The sequence below is a fragment of the Piliocolobus tephrosceles genome, chromosome 17 (genome assembly GCF_002776525.5).
Source record: "Piliocolobus tephrosceles isolate RC106 chromosome 17, ASM277652v3, whole genome shotgun sequence".
Classification (NCBI taxonomy): Eukaryota; Metazoa; Chordata; class Mammalia; order Primates; family Cercopithecidae; genus Piliocolobus; species Piliocolobus tephrosceles.
The window spans coordinates 53126322-53150361 of NC_045450.1; the positions used below are offsets into that span (position 1 = coordinate 53126322).

Here is a 24040-nt window from a genome sequence, read left to right on the forward strand (position 1 = left end):
TGTGGGGATAGAGTGGCTCCTATTTGTGGTCTGTGACTGCCAAGCTACAAGTAGGAAGACTGGGCCCTCCTTGAGACAGGTGGCAGGGGATATGGAGCTGGAAGTGGGGTATGGAAATGGGTGGTTATTTTGCAGCCTTTACTTTTCATCTGAACTTGTATTCAACAATCCCTCCCCAAGTCAGCTCTCAGAAAAATATTAAAATGTTGTGCAATTGGCAGTGTCTTTCCTGCATGTTGGCTTTAGAAAGCTTTTTGTTCCTGGATCAGAGAGGACTGGCAGTGAGGGTAATAGGCCTACCAAGATCTCATGAGCCCTGGAGAGGTCTTGAGGTGTCTTTAGCCACAGATATCTCAATCATCTCACAGCCTAGTTCTGTAGGTCATCAGTCCTAGTGATTGTACACAGCTCCCCGGCTGTGTACAATCACCCGGGGAGCTGAGACCCTAATCTCAAATCTATTGGATCACATTCTGGTTGGCTTGGAGTCTAAAAAGCTGTGCTTTTAAGAATTGCCCTTGGCCGGGCGCGGTGGCTCGCGCCTGTAATCCCAGCACTTTGGGAGGCTAAGGCGGGTGAATCAGCGGGTCAGGAGTTCGAGACTGGCCTGGCCAACATGGAGAAACCCCGTCTCTACTAAAAATAAAAACATTAGCTGGGCGTGGTGGTGCGCGCCTGTAATCCCAGCTACTTAAGAGGCTGAGGGAGGAGAATGGCTTGAAACCAGGAGGTGGAAGTTGCAGTAAGCCAAGATTGTGCCACTGTCCTCTAGCCTGGGTGACAGAGCAAGACTCAGTCTCAAAAAAAAAAAAAAAAGAATTGCCCTTGTTGGGCTGGGTGCGGTGGCTCACGCCTGTAATCTCAGCACTCTGGGAGGCCGGGAGGCTGAGGCAGGTGGATCACCTGAGGTCAGGAGTTTGAGACCAGCCTCGCCAACATGGAGAAACCCTGTCTCTACTAAAAATACAAAAAATTAGCTGGGCATGGTGGCGGATGCCTGTAATCCCAGGTACTTGGGAAGCTGAGGCAAGAGAATCATTTGAACCCCGGGAGGTAGAGGTTGCAGTGAGCCGAGATCTTGCCATTGCACTCCAGCCTGGGCAACAAGAGCGAAACTCCGTCTCAAAAAAAAAAGAAAAAGAAAAAGAAAAACAGAATTGCCTTTGTTGATTCTCGGGCTGCTGGTCTAGCCCGTGTACTTATATCAAGTTAGTAGAGCTAGCCATGTGGATGTCCCTGGAGGCTCGGGAGCATCCTGGGGTCAAATTGCATTTTGAGTAATCCTCCCCTGAAGATCTGTTCCTTAGGGAACCACTGCTGTGTATGAGGATGGACACCCCTGAGGACAGGGGTCTCTATTTTCTCTTCTCTTGCTGCATAACTAGCTCTTTTTACCACATGAGAGCTGGGTCTAGGCTTTCTTCAGGGTATGACAATGGGGTTCCTTAGAAGTCTGGGTCTTGTTAAAAACCCCAGTGTGTCCAGAGGGTCTCTGTCCTGGGTAGCTGGGTGCTGTCCCCGGGGCTTTTGGGTCTGCAGTCTCTGAGGCCTCTGAGGAGAATGACAGGCGTCTGGGCCTGGGCTGGCTCCCCAAAGGGTAGGGGTGGCCCAGGCCTAGTGAAAGATAAGGTCTCAGTTCCTCTATAGCATGTGATCTCCCCCAGGCAACCATAGCCACCGCAAGTAGAGCAGCAGAGAGTCCTTCCCATGAGGCTGATAAACCCATTTGACCAAATTGTGCAGTAGTCTGGCCCAGGAGAGGTAGTTCACAGGAAGGTCTAATTTTCAATGAAAAATGACTCCTTCCTGTGAAATGGGGTTCTTGACATAAATAGGTAGAAGAGCTGGGGCTTGCTGTGAGATCACTTGCAGGAAATGGAAATTCTTTAGGGTTTTGGAAGAAGTATTGTCACATCAGAGGGCAGCCAGGAATGTCTTTGGTTTTTTATTGTCTAGTTTTATTAGAGGAATGGAGCTTTCCTGAGGAAGTGGGTGGTGTGGTAAAGTGTAGGGAGGTAGTGGTTGCTGATCTTTTGGTGTTAAATTATGTTTTTTTTTTCTCTTTCCCCTACCTTCTTGTTTTTTCTTTCTTGTTCCTTCCCATTCCTCCTTTTTTTCATCTTCCCTTCCTCTTCCCTATTCTCCTTTTGTGTCTTTCTCTTACACCTCCCATCTCCTCCTCCTTTCTTCTTTGGCCTGTTCCTTCTCTCTGAACCCCTCACCTGCCTTTGCCCCCACAGGACACTCTGAGCACTTTCAGGACGCCTTTGAGGGTTCCTCCTGGGACATGGGAAACCTTTCTCTTGCCCTCTACTCTGCCCTCTTCTCTTACTCAGGTTGGGACACCCTTAATTTTGTAACAGAAGAAATCAAAAACCCAGAAAGGTAAAGGCGGGATCACACTCTCACTCCCCAGCTTGGCTGGAACTCCTGCTGATAGTGGGCGTGGCTGCCCTCATCCTTCTCCTCCTCCCTCCGACTCTCCTCCCCTCTTCTCCCTAGTCCCCCTTCTCCAGCTAGGAGGGGCTGAGGGCTAGAATGGGAGTGAGTGAAGGTGGGAAAGCCTTCAGCTCCCTGTCCTTATGTTCACACTGGAGGATACATAGGGTCCTTCCTAGAGGAGAGGCCCTTCAGTGGGGAGCAGCAGGCTGAGCTGGGGCTAAGGAATTAGGACCTTGCACCTTCAGTGGGGAGCAGCAGGCCCAGCTGGGGCAAAGGAATTAGACCTTGCACTGTGGTGCTGACACTACAGCCCACAGAACCAAAACTTATTCTGGCCAGCTGGGTCCCCAGCCTGGCATCTAGTCCCCAGGACACTGTTCTTGGCACTGTTCCTCTGAGATCATAGGTGCAGGAGGATTATGAAACCCAATGGGACCCACTGGCCCTACTGTGGCAAAGATCAAATATTGATCATGAGCTATCTTCACAGAGAAAGTTCTCTTTTTCAGTAGAAAGAGCCCAGGGTCAAGGGGAAGGTGAGCCTGCCTCAAAGACTCAGAGGCCAGTGAACTGTTAGATGTTAGGAAAATCCTAGTGGAGACTTGATAAACTTTGTTCCCAAGGAGAGGTTGGTTCTAGGTAGTCCTTTCTCACTTGTCCTGACAGAAATTTGCCCTTGGCCATTGGGATTTCTATGCCAATTGTGACGCTCATCTACATCCTGACAAATGTGGCCTATTACACAGTGCTGAACATTTCAGATGTCCTTAGCAGTGATGCCGTGGCTGTGGTGAGTCTCTTGGGATCCCCATTTGTTCATCATCTCATGATGCTGAGCCACCCTGCACAGCTCAGTCTCTCTTACTGCACTCTCCTCAGCTCTGCAGGATGAGGTCATGAGTCTAGGCCAGAGGGTGGGCTGCTTAGCAGTGACTGCATTTGTTCCGAGATCATAGATGCAGGAGGATTATGAAACCCTGTCCTGTTTAAGTGCCTCTTCTGTGCCCTGCCTCCAGACATTTGCTGACCAGACGTTTGGCATGTTCAGCTGGACCATCCCCATTGCTGTTGCCCTGTCCTGCTTTGGGGGCCTCAATGCATCCATCTTTGCTTCATCAAGGTACTGTGTCTCTGTGTCACTGATAGTAGACCACAATATTTCATTCTCTGGGGCTTCGGGGTAAGAGTTCTTTTTTCCCTTCTTCTCATGGGCATACGGGGTGTGTGTGTGTGTGTGTGTGTGTGTGTGTATGTGTGTGTGTGTTTGGTATGTGGGCATGTACTTGCCTTTGTGCAAGTAGCACATCTGTGTGCTGGTAGCTCATGTTTCCATCTGAGATGAGGACAGATTGTGTGCTGATAGCTCATGTTACGTGTTGATAGCTCATATTTATGTGCTGATAGCTCATGTTTATGTGATGTGCTTGTAGCTCATATTTTGTGTGCTGGTAGCTCATGTTTATGTGCTGGTAGCTCATATTTTGTGTGCTGGTAGCTCATGTTTATGTGCTGGTAGCTCATGTTTCCATCTGAGATGAGGACAGATTGATGAAAGGTATAGGGGAGAAAGGCAACAGCTTGGAGTGGTGACTCGGGCAGGGACCAGATTCTAGGCTCCTTGTGGGTTATGCTGTAGCCCCAGGATTCATTTCTTCAGTAAATCATAATACCACTTGCTGTGTACCAGGTATTGGTGCTGTGTACAGAAAGACTTTTCCCCTCACTTCCCAGAAAATGCTGAGGCCATCAGGTCTCCTGTTCTCCTCTGTGTGCAGACATCAATAAGCGCGCTGGTCCTTCCTGTTGTTGCAGAGGAAGGATCAGGTGTGCCTTTCCTGGCAGACCCTGCTACCTGGGCTCAGGGTTCCAGCACTTCCCCTCTTCAGCAGTTTGCTCCATCAGTTGGCCCTTCTCTTTGGTGGGTGCTCACTTGGAGACCAGCTCTCCATGAGCTTCTCTCCTCTCCACTTAGGCGAGTCACAAAATAGCATTTCGCATCTCCCCTCTTCCCACTTACTGGATGTACTTCTTTCTATTTTTAAATTAATTTTTTTTTAGAGATTGGGGTCTCACTATGTTGCCCAGGCTGGTCTCAAACTCCTGGTCTCAAGTGATCCTCCCACCTTAGCCTCCCGAGTAGCCGGATTAAAGGCGTGCGCCACCATGCCTGGCCCTGGATGCACTTGTGAGACAGCAGTCTGTGCTTCAACTTTCATTCATTTTCCTATCTGTTACAGTTTGGCTTCTACTACCTGAAAAATATTCTTATTAAGGCTATCTCTTTCTTAGCCTGTCTTTAGTCCTCATCCTATTGGACCTCTGAAGCAAGTGATCCTGACCACTTGCCAATTTTGAAACGATCTCCATGGCTTCTATGACATAAGATACCTGAGAAGAAAGTATCCTGATTTCTCTTCCACTCACCCCATAACTGGTGGTGTCCCCAGGGCCGGGGGTATAATAGTCATCCAATAAATATTTGCCACATAAACACACAGAAGGATGAAAAATAAAAGAGTTTTGTCCTGTTCATTCTTTTTACTGGTTTTCACACACCAGTCCATGTATTGTGCCTCCCTGGGGCAACCGAAGAATTAGAGAAGTCAAGGCCTTGTAAAAGAACATAGTGTCCAGTGGGCGCAGGGCTCACGCCTGTAATCCCAGCACTTTGCGAGGCTGAGGCGGGAAGATCACCTGAGGTCAGGAGTTTGAGACCAGCCTGACCAATATGGTGAAACCCTGTCTCTACTAAAAATACAAAAAAAAAATAGCTGGGCATACATGTGCTTGTAGTCCCAGCCACTCAGGAGGCTGAGGCAGGAGAATTGCTTGAACTCAGGAGGCGGAAGTTGCAGTGAGCTGAGATTGTGCCATTGCACTCCAGCCTGGGCGACAGAGCGAGACTCCGACTCAAAAAAAAAAAAAAAAAAAGTAGTGTCATCTTCCCTTTGCTCAGGCTCGTTTTGATAGATGGACTTCTTGTCTAGCCTTTCCCTGACACCCTAGCCTCCCCTCCTCTAGTTTGCCCTCCAGACTGGTGTCAAATCCTGTCAGGCCCTTACCTCAAAGCCACAGCTGACTCTGTGTTTGTTCAGACTTCACAGTGTGGCCTTGCATGCAGGTTCTTCCCAGCACCCTCTTCTCACGCAGCTTGTCCTGGGGCTCTTGGCATTCTACATCAACCTCCAAAGAGGCCACACTCTTTCATGCCTCCACACATTTTGCCTTTGCACATGCTCGTTTTCTCCACCTACCGACTTGCTTCTGGAAACTCTTCTTTGCATCTCTTCTCTTGCAAAGCATTTTGGCACAAGCCTCAAGCCTAGCAAGTGAGTGTCGTGTACTCCAAGGTGATGCTGACCATGCTGAGGGGCAGTTCATTTCTGCGCCAGTCTTTTTTTGTTTGTTTTTGAGACAGAGTTTAGCTCCTATTGCCCAGGCTGGAGTCCAATGGTGCAATCTCGGCTCACCGCAACCTCCGCCTCCCGGATTAAAGTGATTCTCCTGCCTCAGCCTCCTGAGTAGCTGGGGTTACAGGCAGGTGCTACCACACCTGGCTAATTTTTTTTTTTTTTTGAGACAGAGTTTCACCCTTGTTGCCCAGGCTGGAGCATAATGGTGCAATCTCGGCTGACTGCAACCTCCGCCTCCTAAGTTCAAGCAATTCTCCTGCCTCAGCCTCCTGAGTAGCTGGGATTACAGGCATGTACTACCATGCCCGGCTAATTTTTTGCATTTTTAGTAGAGACGGGGTTTCACCATGGCCAGACTGGTCTTGAACTTCTGACCTCAGGTGATCTGCCCACCTCGGCCTCTCAGAGTGCTGGGATTACAGGCATGAGCCACCGCGCCTGTCAAATAAAATAAAAAATAAATAAAATAAAATAAAATAAAAATAAAATAAAATAAAAAAAATTTGTATTTTTAGTAGACACGGGGTTTCTCCATGTTGGTCAGGCTGGTCTCAAACTCCCGACCTCAGGTGATCTGTCTGCCTCAGCCTCTCAGAGTGCTGGGATTACAGGCGTAAGCCCCCGCGCCCGGCCACTGTGCCAGTCTTTTTCCCAGCTGGTGGAGCTCTTTAGGTGTAGAAAGGAAGCCTGGGTTTTCTCTTTGACCCTCAGTCTTGTCTTGGTGTATCATACATCAGCTCAGGGAAAATATATGGAAGACATGAACAGAAATCTGGCTGCCCTTCAAAAGCCATTATGTTAGCTATGAATCTGTGGCATGGATTGGGTGAGTCTGTTAGTGGGTGACAGCAGGGTGAGGCATCTATTGGATGTTGGTGAGGTATCTGTGGCTGAGAGAAGAGGGGGTGTCTGGGTGATGGTGGGTTTCATAGCTGAGGGCCTTGGGTGGTTGGTCAGTGGATAATGGTGGATGGGGCATCTGGGTAGTGGTGAGGTGCCCGGGGATGAAGAGGGAGGCAAAGTCTGTAAGGAAGCGGGGAGCGGGGAGGTTGGACTGGTGATGCACCAAGGACCTGGGATGCTCCTGGGAGGCTGCATCCTGCTTTCCTGGGGGGCTCTGAGCCGAGTTTGTCCGAGTGAGGAGTGTGGTCGTATGGCTGAGTAAAAGGAGTAAAAGGATCCTGCTGACACATTTCTCATCCTTCTAGGTTGTTCTTCGTGGGCTCCCGGGAGGGCCATCTCCCGGACCTTCTGTCCATGATCCACATTGAGCGTTTTACACCTATCCCTGCTTTACTGTTCAATGTAAGCTTTGCCGGGACCACGGGGCTCGGGCGGATCTGTGCATTGCTCCTTCTGATTTGTGCTAAGTTGTTACATAAGAGGGGACCTGAGAAAGGCCTTGCTCTAAGATTTGAAAAACAGGTCATTTTTTGTTGTCATTTAGTTCTTTTATAGTTTTATTAAGTTTAAATTTTGGATTAATCTGGAATTTATATTATAGCAGTGTTAAGAAAGGTGGGGATGCACTTAATTTTTTCTCAAATGGCAGCCAGCTACACCAATATTGTTTACTGAACAATCCATTTTTCCACAGTTTTCAAACTTTTATCATAGAGAATAATAGCTAATTTTTTAGGCTCCTTAATGTGTGCCAGTTATTACTGTGTGCCCCTTAAATGTGCCATCTTAACTAATCCTCCCCATCAGTGCCAAGCCTCCTTGGTTTAGCTTCATACTGACTATCTGAAAACTAAAGAGGGACCAAGTGTACTTCTTTAGTCCCCCGCCCTTGGAATTTTCCTAGCAATTCTCACATTCGTTTATTTGTCTTGATGAACTTTTCTATCATTTCATCAAAATAATAGAAAAATCCTCTTGATATTTTGACAGGGTCAGCATTGAATTTATAAATTTAGGAGGTTATCTGACTGCAGGCACATACCACTAAGCCTGGCTAATTTATTTTTTGTAGAGATGAGGTCTCACTATGTTGCCCAGGCTGGTCTTGAGCTCCTGGGCTCCAGTGAGCTGCCACTTCGGTCTCCCAAAGTGCTGGGATTATAGGCACAAGCCACCATGCCCAGCCTTCTCTTCTTAATACAGGGTTCTCCCTTACCTCCATAGAATGAGCTATTTTGTTTTAAATCCTTTGTTGATAATTTGTAATGAAAAGATTATTGAAATTTAAACACATTTGACCTTGTCCCAGGACTCTAGGCCCTGATCCTTGTCTTCTAGGATTCTTTTGTTCCAGATGCTAATGCTGTTATATATCTGGATGGATCCATTTTGCTAGTTTCCAGGTCCAACACCTGACTTCAGAGGCCTGAAATGCTACCATTTCTTCCTGTGGCTCAGAATTCTTCCATGGGGAGAGAGTTATATTCCATTATTTATTGACATTATTTAGTCCAGATAGGTAGGGATCCCTTTTGCTAGTTAGCATTTCTCAGGCCCCAGGACAGTGAGATGGTTCTGAAGGCGTTTCCCCCATTCGTATGCCAGGTAGTTGGGACCCAGGTCTAAGCCCTCTCTAGGACACCGTGTAATCCATGTTAAGGTTGGTGCACTGAAGTGAGGAGGGCCTCAGCGTCTGCCTTTTTCTAAAGTGCTTGCCACAAGGGGGAGGGACTGCGTGGAGGAATGGCTGCAACAGAAGAGGGAAAGCTGCTACCCTGAGGGTTAATGTACCTCAGGGTACATCAAGGAATGGACCGATCTGATGCCAGGGGGTCAATGAAAAGAGCCGGAGGTAATCTGGTGAAGTGGCATCAGATCTAGTACTGACTGCTGGGTGGGGGAGTCTCCTGGGGGTGCAGGTGGTGACGATGCTCACCTGTCTCCCCACCCCTTTCCAACAGTGCACCATGACACTCATCTACCTCATCGTGGAGGATGTTTTCCAGCTCATCAACTACTTCAGCTTCAGCTACTGGTTCTTCGTGGGCCTGTCTGTTGTTGGACAGCTCTACCTCCGCTGGAAGGAGCCCGAAAGGCCCCGGCCTCTCAAGGTCAGCAGCTCTGGGCAGACTAGGAGGGGTGGGCCATCTCCCTAAGGTGGCTTTTTGCCCATGAGCTTTTTCCTCTTCCCACATTACTTAGTATCTCACCCCCTCTATTTCAGCTGAGCGTGTTTTTCCCCATCGTGTTCTGCCTATGCTCCGTGTTTCTGGTGATAGTGCCCCTCTTCACTGACACCATTAATTCCCTCATCGGCATCGCGATTGCCCTTTCTGGAGTTCCTTTCTACTTCATGGGTGTTTACCTGCCGGAGTCGCAGAGGCCACTGTTTATTCGGAATGTCCTGGGTGAGCTTCTCTGTGCCCCATTACTCACTGGCGGCTGTGTGTGCATGCGCATGCAGAGGTGGGGGGTGGCTAATAGCTTCCCCATACTCAGAATTTGCTGGAGGCCATGAGACCCAGCTGTCCACGACTTCCCTTTTGATTTTGACATGATCACTTTAGTTCTAATTTTCGTGTCCTATTTTGGGGCTAAAACATTACCTTCTGACAACACAAATCACCTGGGAAGAAGAGTCATGCATCAGACTCTGGCTGGGCATGGGGCAGAGGATGATGAGGCTTGTTGGGAGACAGGGGCAAAGCCTGATATAGAGTACTCAAGGGGCAGGTGGGGAGGGAGCCATAGATGTTACTAGTCAGCCTTGTGTTCAGGTTAGGGCTGTAGCTAGATGTTTACTAAATCCTGTGCTTACTCTATTTTCATTCAGCTGCTATCACCAGAGGCATCCAGCACCTTTGCTTTTGTGTCCTGACTGAGCTTGACGTAACCGAAGAGATAAAGGATGAGATGAAAACTGACTAGAGGTCAGAGGTGGCTTTCCTAGGCCTGGAAGGCTGGCCACAGAGCGAAATCCTGATAAGACTCTGTGGGCCCAACTCTCCTGAATTAAAGGAGCCTTTTGACCCACATCATATAATGGGGCTCAGGGCCAGTGCTCACTCTTCTTGGTAAGCTATAGGAGACTCAGGATCTGGGCCAACCTCAAGGTGGGGGCTTCAGAGGGTGGGGGGAAGATTGGGGAACAGGGGAATGGTCATTTAGTTTTACTCCTGATAGGTAGAGGCAGCTCTTACAGATATTTACTTGGTAAGGTGCAGTGGGGAAGAGAGAATGCTAGGTTGATAGGGCTGGTGGCTTCTGAATTTGGTATCTGAGATTTGAACTAGGAGTCCCTATAGAGGGGCTGCTCTATGGGAAGTTTCCTCTGACCAGGTCCAACACCTGACTTTAAAGGCCTGAAATGCTACCGTTTCTTCCTCTGGCTCAAAATTCTTCCCTGGGGAGAGAGTTATAGTTCCTTATTTATTGATATTTAGTCCAGAACACCAGTTCTAATGAAGCATGAGTGTCTCTTCATCTACAGGATGCAATAGGCTGATTGTATTTAAAATTCAAAGTACCCAAAACTGAGTCCCTCTGGGCTCAGAAATGTCTGTGGTGTTGGGTCAGACTCTGACCACAGATTTTATGCTGTTTAGCACAATATTCTATTGAGTCTTACCTGCAACAATGAACCTTACAGATTTTTTTACGCACGTACCTGTTACACTTTAGCATATAGATAGATCATGTTACAAGCACTTGGCTCAGGTCCAGCAAGGACAGATGAACAAATTCATAAGTCAGAAGTCTGTTAATACGGCTGTTTTGAAGGATAATCCTTTATTTTACTTGAGACCTTGCATCTTTGTTCTAGCTGACAGTGAATCTCTGGGTTTCTGTTATGAACTCTTAAGAGGGCTGAAACTTCTGAAATTCAGGTGGATCACCTGAATTCTCTCAGCTATCAGTGGCTTGGAGAACATCTCAAGGGCCCAAGTCATCAAATAACCTCCCTGTAAGGGAAGTGTGAGGGACTGCTGCGCAGGCCCAAGCAAACCCACCCTGGTGCTAGAAGAGGTCATTTCACTTTTTCTGAAAACCTCACATCAGACTGCATCCCCTTCTGTCCCTGGCACCAGGCTTTGTTTACACTTGGAGCCGCCTTGGTGTAGGTCACCAGGACAGTGTACTCCTCTCCTGCCAGCCTCCCCTTCCCCGAGGTGTGGTGGCTGCAGTCTCAGGAAGAGCTTGGTACTTGTGGGGACTTCTGTTTTCTCCCTGTGGAGATCAGTGAAGACTGGGAGGAAAGCTGCTTCAACCTGAGCTGGGCTCTTCAGCAGGCTGCACAAGTGGAAGCAACTAATTCTGGTGCCCAGGCTGGGTTCTCCACCCAAGTTAGGCCTGCTCTGGCCTAATGGATCTTACTGTATGAGCAGGACGGCTGCACTGGATTGTACAACTGTTTTGTGATGCCCCTGGACACTGTCATCCTGGGCCCAGAAAAACCTGCTAGCTTGACATACCCCACGGGCTTCTTATTCTTGGGTTTTGGAATTGGTAAACAGCGAGGCAGTCTCCCTTTCTGACCATTCTTCACCCACTCACAGATAAGGGAATAACCTTGGCCATATATTTGCTCAATAAAGATTGAAGAAAGCATGGTCACAGTTGCCTTGGGTTCACAGCATAATGCATATGTGAAGCATGGGGTGACATTCTTACTGTCATGGGTTTGGGATTTGTACGGCAAATTCCTGCCCGAAGACAGGGTGTCTTGTGCAAACGCTGACTTGCCTGAACTCTAAGAACATGACTTTTGTCTGAGCCAAGCTGGCACCCATCCCAGGGCTCCTCTGGAGCTAATCCTTTAAGCAAAATGTGCTTGCCTTTAAAGATCTTTGAAAGATCCCTGACCCCAGCTTTAGCTTTCTCCACCAGATAACCAGCTAATCCCAGGAATTTACTGCCCCCCGCCCCCACCCCCAGTGGCTTCTAGGGAAAGCAAGGACCTCACATGCCAGGTGCCCTAGTACTTGCTCAGTGAGCCGTGTCATCCTCCTTTCATTTTTGGATGGTGACAGCATTCTTCCCCTTTGTGCTGGATACAGACTTCTCCCAGGATCCCCTTTTTGGGAGCGAAGCCAGACAATCCCTACAGCACTCAAGCTTCAGGGTGGAATTAATTTCTGCCAGCTCTTTGCTGTCTGTCTCCTTAAATCCGTCTCCTGGTGTGCTTATCCCTTTTGCAGTGAGTACAGTTTATTAAGTTATCAGCCCTTTAATATTGGGGAAAATTAATGAGTATAAATGGCAGGGAGCACACTGTAACAGCAGTGTTTTGTTTTTTCACCTGGTTGCTGTGAGTGCAAGAATAGCTTTCAATCCTTTGTTTCTATGTCTACAGACAGAAAGCGAGATGTCTAATATTAGACATACAAGTTGCTGCCTGTTACAATGTTGAATTATACCTTTGTGCTTACCTAGGATGTTTGTTGTTTTAATTAGCTGCAATATATAGGGCCCGTGTACACAGAATTTAATCACTTCGTCAGGTTGAACAGCTCCATGTAGATAGGAGCTAGTGTAGGTGAACGTTTAGAAAATGGACATAAAGTCAAAGTGATGGCAGGTAGGATGAAGGAGAGATACTTAGGAAATCCTAAAAGAGACGGCAAGAAGGCATCTCCCTGTGTAAATCCCCTTCCCCCATGACAGTGAGTCAGAGACACAGGCTATGAGGGCACAGCCCTAGCTGAATGTTCTGCGTTGTCCGTAATAGCTACTAGCCATATGTAGCTAATGACATTAAAATGAAATAAAACTAAAGCTCAGTTTCCCTTCAGTTGCGCTAATTACATTTCAAGTGCTCAGCACTACTACACAGCGCAGACAGAACACAGCGTCACTGCAGATACTTCTACTGGACAATGTTACACTAGAATAAACACCAAGGCAGTGAGTTAAGGCAGCTATGGTTTGGAAAGGCATAGGAACAGAGTGTGCTTACAAGAGATACAAGCTGTGGTAATAAAATTGATCCTGCTGATAGTAGTTTGTTTTTGTGGTGAGTGCTATGAAGACTAAACGTTACTCAGTGGAAAGCTAAGTTCAGAATGTGCTTTGTTTTTCCTCCCTTGCTTTAAGTCCTTGGTATTTATAATCAATGCTGAAACTTTGGTCTCACTACCACTCCGTTTTAGATATTCAGATTTAAAAGGCTTTAAAAGAATTCCTTTCTTCCATGTTCAAAGCTAGACTTTACTAAACACATGTATCACATTCATATACATTGTTTCTTGGCCCCACTGCCAAAGGAAGTCAGTCAGTCATTTCACAACTATTACCAGAGTTTGGAAGCCGAAATAGCTGTTAACTAAAATCTCCCACAGCTCACAGACTGCTTTCTGCCCTAATGGCCACTACTATCCAGTCTGTGTTGCTACAAGGGACCCACTGGTCCCCCTTTTAGATTCTATCAAAAGGAACAGGGTTTCCCAGAGGCAGGCAGCCTGGTGGTATGGCAGAGCAGAAACTTGCTGCTAATGAAACGGGAACCTCTTCTTCCCTTGTGGTTTCAGCACAGCACCTGAATGCCAGGAAAAATCCCTGGGCCAAGAAGCTAAAGCTAAAGAAACCTTCCTTTTTACACATTTTTTTTTTCTTTCAAACTGTAGGGTCACTTTTGATTGAGACAAAGGGGCCCTACCGTAAGTGGAAAAGACTCACTCCTTTAACATAAGTTTTCACTGTGGTAGGATGGTGCTGCCTGACATGCTTGATGTGCTTTTCCTTCCATGTGTTAAGCTAGGAAACCTAAGAGGATGTCAGCAGGGCAGTTAACCCTGGACTCAGAGCCCTCAAGGGCTTGTGGCAGAACCTCATGGCTGGATATCACAAGACGATCAGTCTGAATCCAGGTCGTGGGGGCTGTCATAGCCAAACTCCTTCTGCACATCCAGAGGGTACTTGCTCCACATCCGTTGTCTGCTGCTGCCTCTTTCCTCCTCACTCAGGCTGTTGTAGTCAGCAGAGCCTAGAATGAGATCCCGGGAATGGATTCTAAATGTGATTTTCCTAGGCTACTGCAGGAACCCCTTCTCTTCTCAGAAAGGTCTGTTTTTGTTCCTGATTGTAATGCAAAATGCTTGCTCAATAAAGAAAATAAAGCATATAGAATTTTTTTTTTTTTTTAAAGAAGCAATCACTTTCCTGTCATCTAAAACAAGTTCCTTCACACTGGAGTATTTTGTCACTTCTCCCCTCCACGTAGTATTTTTTTGTTGTTGTAACAGTTGTAGTCATATTGTAAATATTTTTGTACCTTTCTCCTTTTAACGTGTTATTGACAAACCTCCCCAATAGAATATTCAATTGTTTGTTTCATTTCTCTGTTGTCAGACACCAATAAATTATTTTTTGGGGGCCTTCTTCTACCTTCTTTAACATAGTTACCACAGGAATTATGTTGTCAGGTCATCTTTCTTTCTTCTTCCCCCAGGTATTATGTCTGTGTTGCATCTTTCTCAAAACAGTTGTACATGCAGCAGTTTTTTGAGAAGTTAGATAACTGATTTGTGAAAACTCTGGGCTTATTCCTATTGGCAAACCTCTCTCTTCCTTGGTTTCTTGACTGGGGCAGGGAAAGAGACAATGAGCTACATATTTTACACAATCTCAACCACCAAAATTCATATAGAACCATCTCATCTGCAGAGAAAATGAGGCTCAGTGAGGTGAAGTAACTGCCCAGGAGCCACAGCAAAGTAATGACAACTACAGATTTGAACCCAGGCCTGATGGATTATTACACCCCCAGGAGGCCCCTGGGAAACACTGGTCTTTGGGTCTCCTACAGCACGAACTGCTCAATGGCAGAGAAGGAAAGGCAGTTAAGATGCACCTGTCAACTATACCTGCACCTCAGTCTCAGATCCTACCAGTCCCTCTCCGTCTAGGGCTGCCACCCACCTCTGGAATCCTCATCTCCATCACTGCTCTCCTCCTCTGGGTACTCATTGCGCCAGTTATTCTCACTGTTCTCATCATCTTCATCGTCGTAAATGTCCTCTGGTTCTTGATCATCATTCACCTACACATCTCAACACAAACATGAGTCCAAATCAAAACCTCTAAGGTTATGCTATGGGGGAAGTTGTTAGCATACCAGTTGGAGGGATGTCATGTAAAAGTGCCATGTGAAAAAACTGCAGACTGGGAGTTAGTTTGACTTCGTTGCACAAGAGGCTATGAGAGGGAGATAATAGCCTCCTTCCACCCAGAGTCCAGCTCCAGAATGACAGGACATGCTGAACTCCATGAGAAGGGAACACAGGGAAAAGAGAAGTCATGGCTCTGAGTGATTCCTTCAAATTGCAAAGGTCAAAACCAAAACCCAAGCATAAGAGGTGCAGAAAGGCAGGAGGAAGGGCCATGTAGTGGTCCAAGGTGAGTACCTGACTGCAACTTTGTGTCCTAATGCAGGTGCAGGATACAGTGTTTCTCGATTACAGTCTAAGCATGACAGTTAGGTGCCACCTTAAGTTTTCTTGTTTATCATTTTAGAATTTAAGAATAGGCCAGGCGCAGTGGCTCACGCCTGTAATCCCGGGACTTTGGGAGGCCGAGGTGGGCGGATCACTTGAGGTCAGAAGTTTGAGACCAGCCTAGGCAACGTGGTAAAACTCTGTCTCTACTAAAAATACAAGAATTAGCTGGGTGTGGTGGCATGCACCTGTAATCCCAGCTACTCGGGAGGCTGAAGCAGGAGAATCGCTTGAACCCAGGAGGGGGAGGTTGCAATGAGCCAAGATGGTGCCACTGCACTCCGGCCTGGGTGACAGAGCAAGACTCCATCTCAAAAAAAAAAAAGATAATGGTGTCAGCTAGGTGTGGTGGCTCACAGCTGTAATCCCAGCACTTTGGGAGGCCAAGGTGGGAGGATCACTTGAGCCCAGGAGTTCAAGACCACAAGACCAGTCTGGACAACACAGTGAGACCCTGTCTCTACAAAAAAATCAACACAAATTGGGCATCATGGTGCAAGCCTGTACTCCTGGCTGGCTGCTTGGGAGGCTGAGATGGGAGGATGGCTTGAGCCTGGGAGACAGAGGCTGCAGTGAGCTCATATAGCACCACTACACTCCAGCTTGGGTGACAGTGTGAGACCTTGTCTCAAAAAAGAAAAAAAAAAAAAAAAAATAATGTCAGGTTGTTAGCTTCCTTCATGCAAGGTTTTCTCTACTTCTAAGGTACGAATTAAAAAATAGGTTTTGTTGTCATTCACATTAAGAATTTCTGGTTTTATCTTGTCTTTATCTTATTATAAGTCCCATATACATATTTCCCCCCAAGAATGGATAGCTATAAACAATAAAGATGATGTTGCAAACCTTCTAAAATGTTCGTTAATGTAAAAATTATCAATCTAAGATGATCTTTCCCAAAGTTCCCTGTACTATAAAGTCAGGTTCCTAAAAGGCACTTAGAATAAATTTTTCTTTTTAAGGAGGAAAAGAACTAAGGACAATGTTGATCAGGAGTGGAGCCCAGGGAAGCAAAGCATTCTGATTAGAGAAAGAGCTTAGAATGCCTCAAGCCCCCTCTCCTCATGGGCCCCCTTACCAGCTCCCACTCTTGGCTGTAGGGCTGCACGGAGAGGATGTTCTCAATCCAGCCTGGAGTGGCCGTCTCCAAGTAGTAAATGTCATACACATAGTCATCGTGTTTTTGTTCTTTCTGGTGCCTGACTCCAGGTCCATCCTCAGACACAGTCAATCGCTCACGGATTAACTCTACAGAATTGCAGAGGATCACATCTGGGTCAGATGTCTGTAAAGAAACCACAGATTACACACATACACACACATGCATGACCCAAAACATGATGTTCCATGAGGACGAACCTATGAGTTGGGTGAAGGAAAGCTCCCTACAGTTTTGTGTGTGTGTGTGTGTGTGTGTGTGTGTGTGTTTTGAGATGGAGTCTCACTCTGTCGCCCAGGCTGGAGTGCAGTGGCATGATCTTGGCTCACTGCAACCTCTGCCTCCCGGGTTCAAGTGTTTCTCCTGCCTCAGCTTCCCAAGTAGCTGGGACTACAGGCATGTGCCACCACACCTGGCTAATTTTTTGTGTTTTTAGTAGAGATGGGGTTTCACCGTATTAGCCAGGATGGTTTCGATCTCCTGACCTCAAAAAATCTGCGCACCCCAGCCTCTCAAAGTGCTGGGATTACAGGCATGAGCCACCTTGCCCAGCTACAGTTCCATAGTGTTGTGGTCAAGATTCTTATCCGCATGAATTCCTAGTGTTTTAACTAGTTATTACATTAAAAAATCAAGCATCTCTGTAAAATTACTGTGTAGTTCTTATTTTAAGATAGAAACCTACAAGATAGCCTCCTGCTCTTTTGTGCTCGGCTCTCACACCTGTAATCCCAACACTTCAGGAAGCCAAGGTGGACAAATTGCTTGAGGCCAGAAGCTCAAGAACAGCCTGGGCAACATGGCAAAACCCCTGCCTCTACAAAGAAATACAAAAATTAGCTGGGTGTGGTGGTGTGCACCTGTAGCCCCAGGTACTCGGGAGGTTGAGGCTGCAGAGAGCTGTGATCATGCCACTGTACTCCATCCTGGGTGACAAGAGTGAGACCTGTCTCAAAACAATGAAAGAAAAAAAAAATATGGGAAGACTGGCCTAAGGAGAGGGGAAAGACAGAAGACCTGGCCAGTCTTGACCCCAAGCTCTAAGTCAGACCTGCTTCTATAGGTCTTCTGAGATCCTTTGGTATTACACAATGTTCTCTCTTTGGGGCTCAGTAGGCCCACAGTAGCACCCCTATGGCTGAACCTGAAATGAGTCTCTGTGTGGTCTCCTGTAGAAGCCAACAGGTGTTTTCCCGGTGACCTCTACCATTCCCCATCATTTGGCTTATCATATATTTACATCCCACTTCTAACCACAAATTGGGAATGGGCTCACCTATAGTCTTTCTACTGGAAAGAACAGTTTGAAATGCAATGCCCTTGAACACAAACGGCCCAGGTAAGATGTGCTCCAGTGCTGACAGGCTGTGTTATCCAGGGGCCTGGTGGCATGGGTCAGTTTGTTAACCACAGGGACATGCTACAGATGGCTCCTCTTGATAGGTTCATCAGAAGACACCGCACAGCTCCAAGCAGACACCATGCAGGAAAATGGGGAAGATCGGGCGAGGCATATAAGGGGAGACCAATGCTATAATTTATAGACTAAGGAATTCTTCCTTGCTCCTAAGTCAAAAACTAGAGATGCCAATTTTTCTGCAGGCTCTTGAGCAAACTTAAAGCTACCTATTACGGAAGTTCTGGCTCCAATCCACAAGTCCCTCCACTCAGTCAAATTATGCAGCCATTAACATACAAGATTGCTGGGCACAGTGGCTCATGCCTGTAATCACAGCACTTTGGGAAGCCAAGGTGGGAGGAATGTTGGAGCTCAGGAGTTTGAGACCAGCCTGCGCAACATGGCAAAACCCAGTCTCTACAAAAAATACAAAAATTAGCTGGGTGTGGTGGCATAGGCCTGTGGTTCCAGCTACTCAAGAGGCTGAGGCAGGAGGATCACATGAGCCCAGGAGGTGGAGGCTGCAACGAGCTGTGATCATGCCACTGCACTCTAGCCTGGGCAACAGAGCGAGATGCTGTCTCAAAAAAAAGTACAAGAGTAGCAATACAGAAAAATGACAGATACAGAATTTTGTACAAGGAAAGAAACCAGTTCTATTCTACTTACTTTTGGGTTGGTAGTAAAATGGGAGATTTTCCTCCTTTGCTGTATTTTTTCAAATTTCCTATAATGAGTATAAATTATTTTTTCTTTTTTGAGATGGAGTTTCGCTCTTGTCACCCAGGCTTGAGTGCAACGGCGCAATCTCGGCTCACTGCAACCTCTGCCTCCCGGGTTGAAGCAATTCTCCTCCCTCAGCCTCCTGAGTAGCTGGGATTACAGATGCGCACCACCATGCCTGGCCAATTTTTGTATTTTTAGTAAAGACGGGGGGGGTTTCACCATGTTGGTCAGGCTGGTTTCAAACTCCTGACCTCGTGATCCACCTGCCTTGGCCTCCCAAAGTGTTGGTATCACAGGCATGAGCCACCGCGCCCAGCCTATTATTGCTTAAAGAGGCGGTTTTCACTATGTTGCCCACACTGGCTTTGAACTCCGAGCCTTAGGTGATCTTTCTGTTTCAATCTCCTGAGTAGCTGGTACTAAAGGTGTGCACCACTGCTCTTAGCTAGAAGAAAAATTATTATTATTATTTCTGCAGAGATGGAGTCTTGCTATGTTGCTCAGGATGGTCTCGAACTTCAGGCCTCAAGCAATCCTCCTGCCTTAGCCTCCCAAAGTGCTAGGATTATAGAAGTAACCCACCGTGCCCTTGCCAAAAATTATTTTAAAGTCTATGTCTATGTGTATTCATTCATTCACTCAGAATCAGGGTCTTGCTCTGTCGCCTAGGCTGGAAGGCAGCAGTATGATCATGACTCACTGCAGCCTTGAATTCCTGGGCTCAAGTGTTCCTTTCTTGGCCTCCCAAAGTATTGGGACTACAGGTGTGAACCACTGAGCCCAGCCCATAGTTTCAGTTACACTACACACAGCATTTTGTACTGTTAAACATATATATTTTCCCCTACAACCAGTCTTCACGGTTATCAGTTCTAAGGGTCCAGACAGTTACATGTGTCAATCTCTTGGAAACAATTTTTAACCTCTACGTATAGTGTTGCAACGAATGTGCCATTTCCTGCATTTGAAAATGGAGATGAAAATATCTAACTCATAAGGGTTTTGTGAGGATTAAATGAGTTAATTAAAAGAAAATATAACAAGTACCTAACACACTATTTGACATAATCACTTAGTCAATCAACGGTAGCTTTGGTTAATATCATAGCTTAGCTATTTGCTTCTGCTGAATTATTTCCCTAGGGTAAATCTTGGAGGTGAGACTACTAGTTAACAGGAACTGAAGTCCTTTAATTTTTAAATTTCCTATTAAATTTATCTAATAGGAATTTATTTGCTTAAGATGTAAATTATGTCAATTTAAGGAGAAATTCATTGTAACATAACAGAAATGCTGTCATTTTAAAATTTCCTTAGAAATTTTTAATTTAAAAATTTTCCTAGATTATGCATGATTTTAGATCCAAACAATAATAAGTTTACATATGTAAAAATATGGCTCCCACCCCCGTAAAGCCATGCTGTTTTCCAAAAGGCTTGCATCAATTTTATTCCTACAATTGTATACACTTTTAATCACTGCCTTGCCAGCAGTGCTATCAACTACTTTTTTCCTGCTAGTCTAGTATGCATAAAACCTCAAGCATGCTTTAAGCTTAAATTCATTTTTCCCCCTATAATTACTCTATGCAAACATTTCTGGTATGTTTAGAGTCGGTATTGCTTTACTGGAAAAATCTCTGTTCATATCCATCATCAGTTTATCTCCTAGTTTTCTTTATTAAAATTAAATTAGCCATTTACTCTTTTTTTTTGAGATGGAGTTTTGTTCTTCTTGCCCAAGCTAGAGTGCAGTGGTGCAATCTTGGCTTACGGCAACCTCTGCCTCCTGCGTTCAGGTGATTCTCCTGCCTCAGCCTCCCGAGTACTTGGGATTACAGGCGCCCACCACGCCCGGCTAATTTTTGTATTTTTAGTAGAAACAGGGTTTCGCCATATTGGCCAGGCTGGTCTTGAACTCCTGACCTCAAGTGATCTACCTGCCTCGGCCTCCCAAAGTGCTGGGATTACAGGTGTGAGCCACTGTGCCCGGCCTAATGAACTATTTACTTGATTCAATTCCACTGAGCATTAGTTTACTTTACACATTTTATAAGTCATGCATTAGTCTGGAATGTTTTGGTGAAAGATATCACTATGGACATCATACACAAATTGCTATCCAGTTACACTAGCACCAGCCGGGCACGATGGCGCACACCTGTAATCCCAGCATTTTGGGAGGCCGAGGTGGGTGGATCACCTGAGGTCAGAAGTTCAAGACCAGCCTGGCCAACATGGTGAAACCCTGTCTCTACTAAAAATACAAAATTAGCTGGATGTGGTGGCTCACGCCTGTAATCCCAGCTACTCAGGAGGCTGAGGCATGAGAACGACTTGAAGCCCCAAGAGGCAGAGGCTGCAGTGAGCCAAGATCGCGCCACTGCACTACAGCCTGGGCGACAAGGGCGAGACTCCATCTCAAACAAAACAAAACAAAACAAAACAACAATAAAAAATTACGCTAGTACCATTTGCTTGTTGCTTGTGGATTCATTTGGAATTATAATTTTTTTAAGTTTCAAAAATGATTGAGTTCTATAAAAATGTTTATCAAGAGAGAGCATATTGGCTGGGCACAGTGGCTCATGCCTGTAATCCCAGCACTTTGGGAGGTTGAGGCGGGCAGATCACTTGAGGCCAGGAGTTCGAAACCAGCCTGGCCAACATAGTGAAACCCTGTCTCTACTAAAAATACAAAAGTTAGCCGGGTGTGGTGGCTCACGCTTGTAATCCCAGCTATTTGGGAGGCTTGAGGCAGGAGAATTGCTTGAACCCGGGAGCTGGAGGTTGCAGTGAGCCGGGATCGTGCCAATGCACTCTAGCCTGGGCCACAGAGTGAGAGTCCAACTCAAAAAAAAAAAAAAAAAAAAAGAAAAAGGCACACCTTATGTTGAGAATCTTCTGGTTTTTTTAGAGACAGTATCTTGCTCTGTTGCCCAAACCAGAGGGCAGTGACTTGATCATAGCTCACTGCAATCTCTAATTCCTGAGTTTAAGTGATCCTCCTACCCCAGCCTCCCCAGTAGCTAGCACTACAAGCGCATGCCACCATGCCCAGCTAATTTCCTTTTTCTTTTTGTAGAGACAAGGTCTTGCTTTATTGCCCAGGCTGGTCTCAAGCGACCCTCCTGCCTCAGCCTCCCGAAGCGTTGGGATTACAAGGAGAATTTTATTTTATTTTTTTTGAGACAGGGCCTCACTCTGTCACCCAGGCTGAAATGCCACTGCCGCACAATCATGACTCACTGTAGCCTTGACCTCACCAGGCTCAGGTGATCCTCCCGCCTGGGCCTTCCTATGTGCTAGGACTACTGGCGTCAGCTACTGTGCCCAGCCTCGAGGAAAATTTTCCATTTCTGTAGTTTTGCTGCATGTAATAGACTTCTTTTGGAAGTGAGTGCAAATGAATTTAGCAAATGTAATATAAAGAAAAGCACTGGATTAAATGTTAGAAGACTTGCATTCTTAGACCTAAATCTACCTCAAATTTGGTATGCTACTCAGAACTATTCCTTTAACCTCTCTTTGATCAATTTTCCTACCTGCTCTCTCTCTGCTTTGCTCCAGTGACCCCATCTCAGTCAGGCTGAAAGGACTCGTAAAGACATTTCCTTACAAGTACCTAGAGTGTCTAGCAGGCACTCCTCCCCTCAAATTCCTTACTGCTCTCCTCTAGCTCACAGGGCTCCAGGCACCTTGCAAGGAGCAGGGAAACTCGGCTTCAGAGCCTCTTTACTTTCAGGTTCTCTGCCTAGAAGTCCTCTCCACATGTGGAATGCCCTGCCATTCACCTTCTGCAAGTCTTCACTCAAATGTCATTTTCTCAGTGACACTCTCACTGAAGTGGCACAACTTTTTCTGCTTTGTCTCCCCGCCTCCTTACATCCCTTATCATCTGACAGCGAATTGACTTGTTTACTGTTTCTGTTTACTTGCATGTTAGGTCCACACTGCTGTATCCACAGAATCTAAAAAAAATACCTGGCATTTAGTAGGCACGTAGTTAACACATGTTGGATGAATAACCAAATCTGTAAAATGAGGCCATCACGCCGGATGGATCATGCATCCCCTTAAGATGAAACTGTGCTGCTACTGGGCCCACTCTTCTGGCATTACCGTCCTGAGAAGCCCAGCGACCACCTTCTGAGGCGTACTCACTTTGCAGGAGCTTGCAGCGGCGGCTTCAGGTTCTCCCTCCTCATGGACAAGGTCTAACAACTGAAAGCCCGAGTCCCCGGCGGCTTCTGGGTTCTCCGGTGTGTACTGGGACTCCTGGCCGCTCGAGGTGGTCCCCAAGGATCGGCGGCTGGAAACCACCCGGTAGCGGCCCTCCTGCCGGATCTCCCGAGCCGAGGCGCGGAGATTGCAGCGGACACGCTGCTGGCTGTCCCGTGACGGACGCAGAACTGCCCGCAGGAGAGGCTGGACTGGTTCCTCCTAGGGGGCAACAGGGGAGGGAGGCCAGCGTAAGCATGAGTTCGCGAGCGGGTCAGGGATCGGGTTTCCTACCGGCTGCACCCTAAGATGCCCCCCACACCAGCTGCACCACGCCCAATACCTGGGAGCATACAGTGGCCACCAAGTGGAAGACATTATTCTCCGCCGCTCTCTCCAAACCCTCCGACGTCTCCTGTGCCGCCGACTCGACCTCGTCGCTCCGGAGGCGTTTACAAGCGAGCACAAGAGCCTCGGCCGGCTCCGCACTGCGCTTCCGCTTCACCCGGAGCACAGCTGTCCTCCCAGCCTCCATAGTGGCTGCCGCTGAGCACTGTGGGAACGCGCGGGGTGTGATGGGATAGCCTTCTAGTTCTGCCTTGGGACCCGCCCCCCGTCCCCTGCGCGCTCCTCGGCGCAGGGAGGTCCCGCCCCGCGTGCGGGACGCGGCAAAATGGTGGTAGCAGAGGAGGCGAGCGGAGGGTTTCCCGCAGCAGGTGAGGCGCTGGGTGTGCGGGGAAGGTGGGGTTGCTTTGGGGTTCGGGGTGCAGCCAGCATCATGCCCTCAGCACCAGGGCTTCGGCAGAGGAGACTGGCGTGGGCGTACTTGGACTCCGGGGACCTTTCTAGAGTCCGCGTGGGGCAGCTCGGAGCACCCTGGCCTGCAGGAGAGCGGGATTCCAGGCTGGCCCCGGCTCTGCAGTTCAGCCGGGTGCCTGCCGCTCGCGGGGCTGGGTGGCAGTACTGGTGCCTGGCGCCTCCCCTTAGAGACCTCAGTAGCTCCAACCATCGCATCCCTAACTAGGCCACTAGTTCTCTGATTGACAGACCCGCTGATACCTTCCCCGCTGTGTTCTGAGTAATTGGAGAGTCATGTATTCGCTACACGCCAGCCAGAGTGGTCCTGTAAAAGCGTAAGTCCAGGGTAGATATGCTTCTGCTTAAAACTCTTGAGTGGCTCCCACTGCTTTTGGAACAAGATCCAAACGCCTTTCCGAAGTCGACAAGGCCCAGCTTGATTGAGCAGAAGATGTGATAGGAGATGAGGAGTGGGGGCTTCTGCAAA

At 47.3% G+C, this 24040-nt stretch overlaps 3 protein-coding genes across 12 annotated transcripts in view; 2 read left to right on the top strand and 1 right to left on the bottom strand.

Annotated features, from left to right (window-relative positions):
- SLC7A6 (solute carrier family 7 member 6) overlaps window positions 1-14131 on the top strand; it is a 41489-nt gene extending 27358 nt beyond the window's left edge. For all 4 annotated transcript variants that reach the window (XM_023210260.2, XM_023210259.2, XM_023210261.3 and 1 more), the window contains 8 exons: window positions 2241-2385; window positions 3109-3232; window positions 3459-3562; window positions 7064-7160; window positions 8720-8869; window positions 8983-9166; window positions 9592-9832; window positions 10847-14131. In XM_023210260.2, coding sequence (XP_023066028.1) covers window positions 2241-2385; window positions 3109-3232; window positions 3459-3562; window positions 7064-7160; window positions 8720-8869; window positions 8983-9166; window positions 9592-9686 — 899 coding nt within the window. In that variant the 3' untranslated portion in view covers window positions 9687-9832; window positions 10847-14131. The remainder of the gene's footprint in view (window positions 1-2240; window positions 2386-3108; window positions 3233-3458; window positions 3563-7063; window positions 7161-8719; window positions 8870-8982; window positions 9167-9591; window positions 9833-10846) is intronic.
- SLC7A6OS (solute carrier family 7 member 6 opposite strand) lies at window positions 10519-23326 on the bottom strand. Its single transcript, XM_023210262.3, has 5 exons — window positions 23099-23326; window positions 22699-22977; window positions 16329-16535; window positions 14676-14796; window positions 10519-13740 (listed from the first exon to the last, which is right to left on the bottom strand). The coding sequence occupies exons 1-5, from the start codon at window positions 23288-23290 to the stop codon at window positions 13610-13612; spliced, it is 930 nt and encodes a 309-aa protein (XP_023066030.1). The 5' UTR covers window positions 23291-23326; the 3' UTR covers window positions 10519-13609.
- Window positions 23325-24040, top strand: part of PRMT7 (protein arginine methyltransferase 7) — a 49026-nt gene continuing 48310 nt past the window's right edge. For all 7 annotated transcript variants that reach the window (XR_002731254.2, XM_023210245.2, XM_023210250.2 and 4 more), the window contains exon 1: window positions 23325-23471. The gene's annotated coding sequence lies outside the window, so the exon portion shown is untranslated. The remainder of the gene's footprint in view (window positions 23472-24040) is intronic.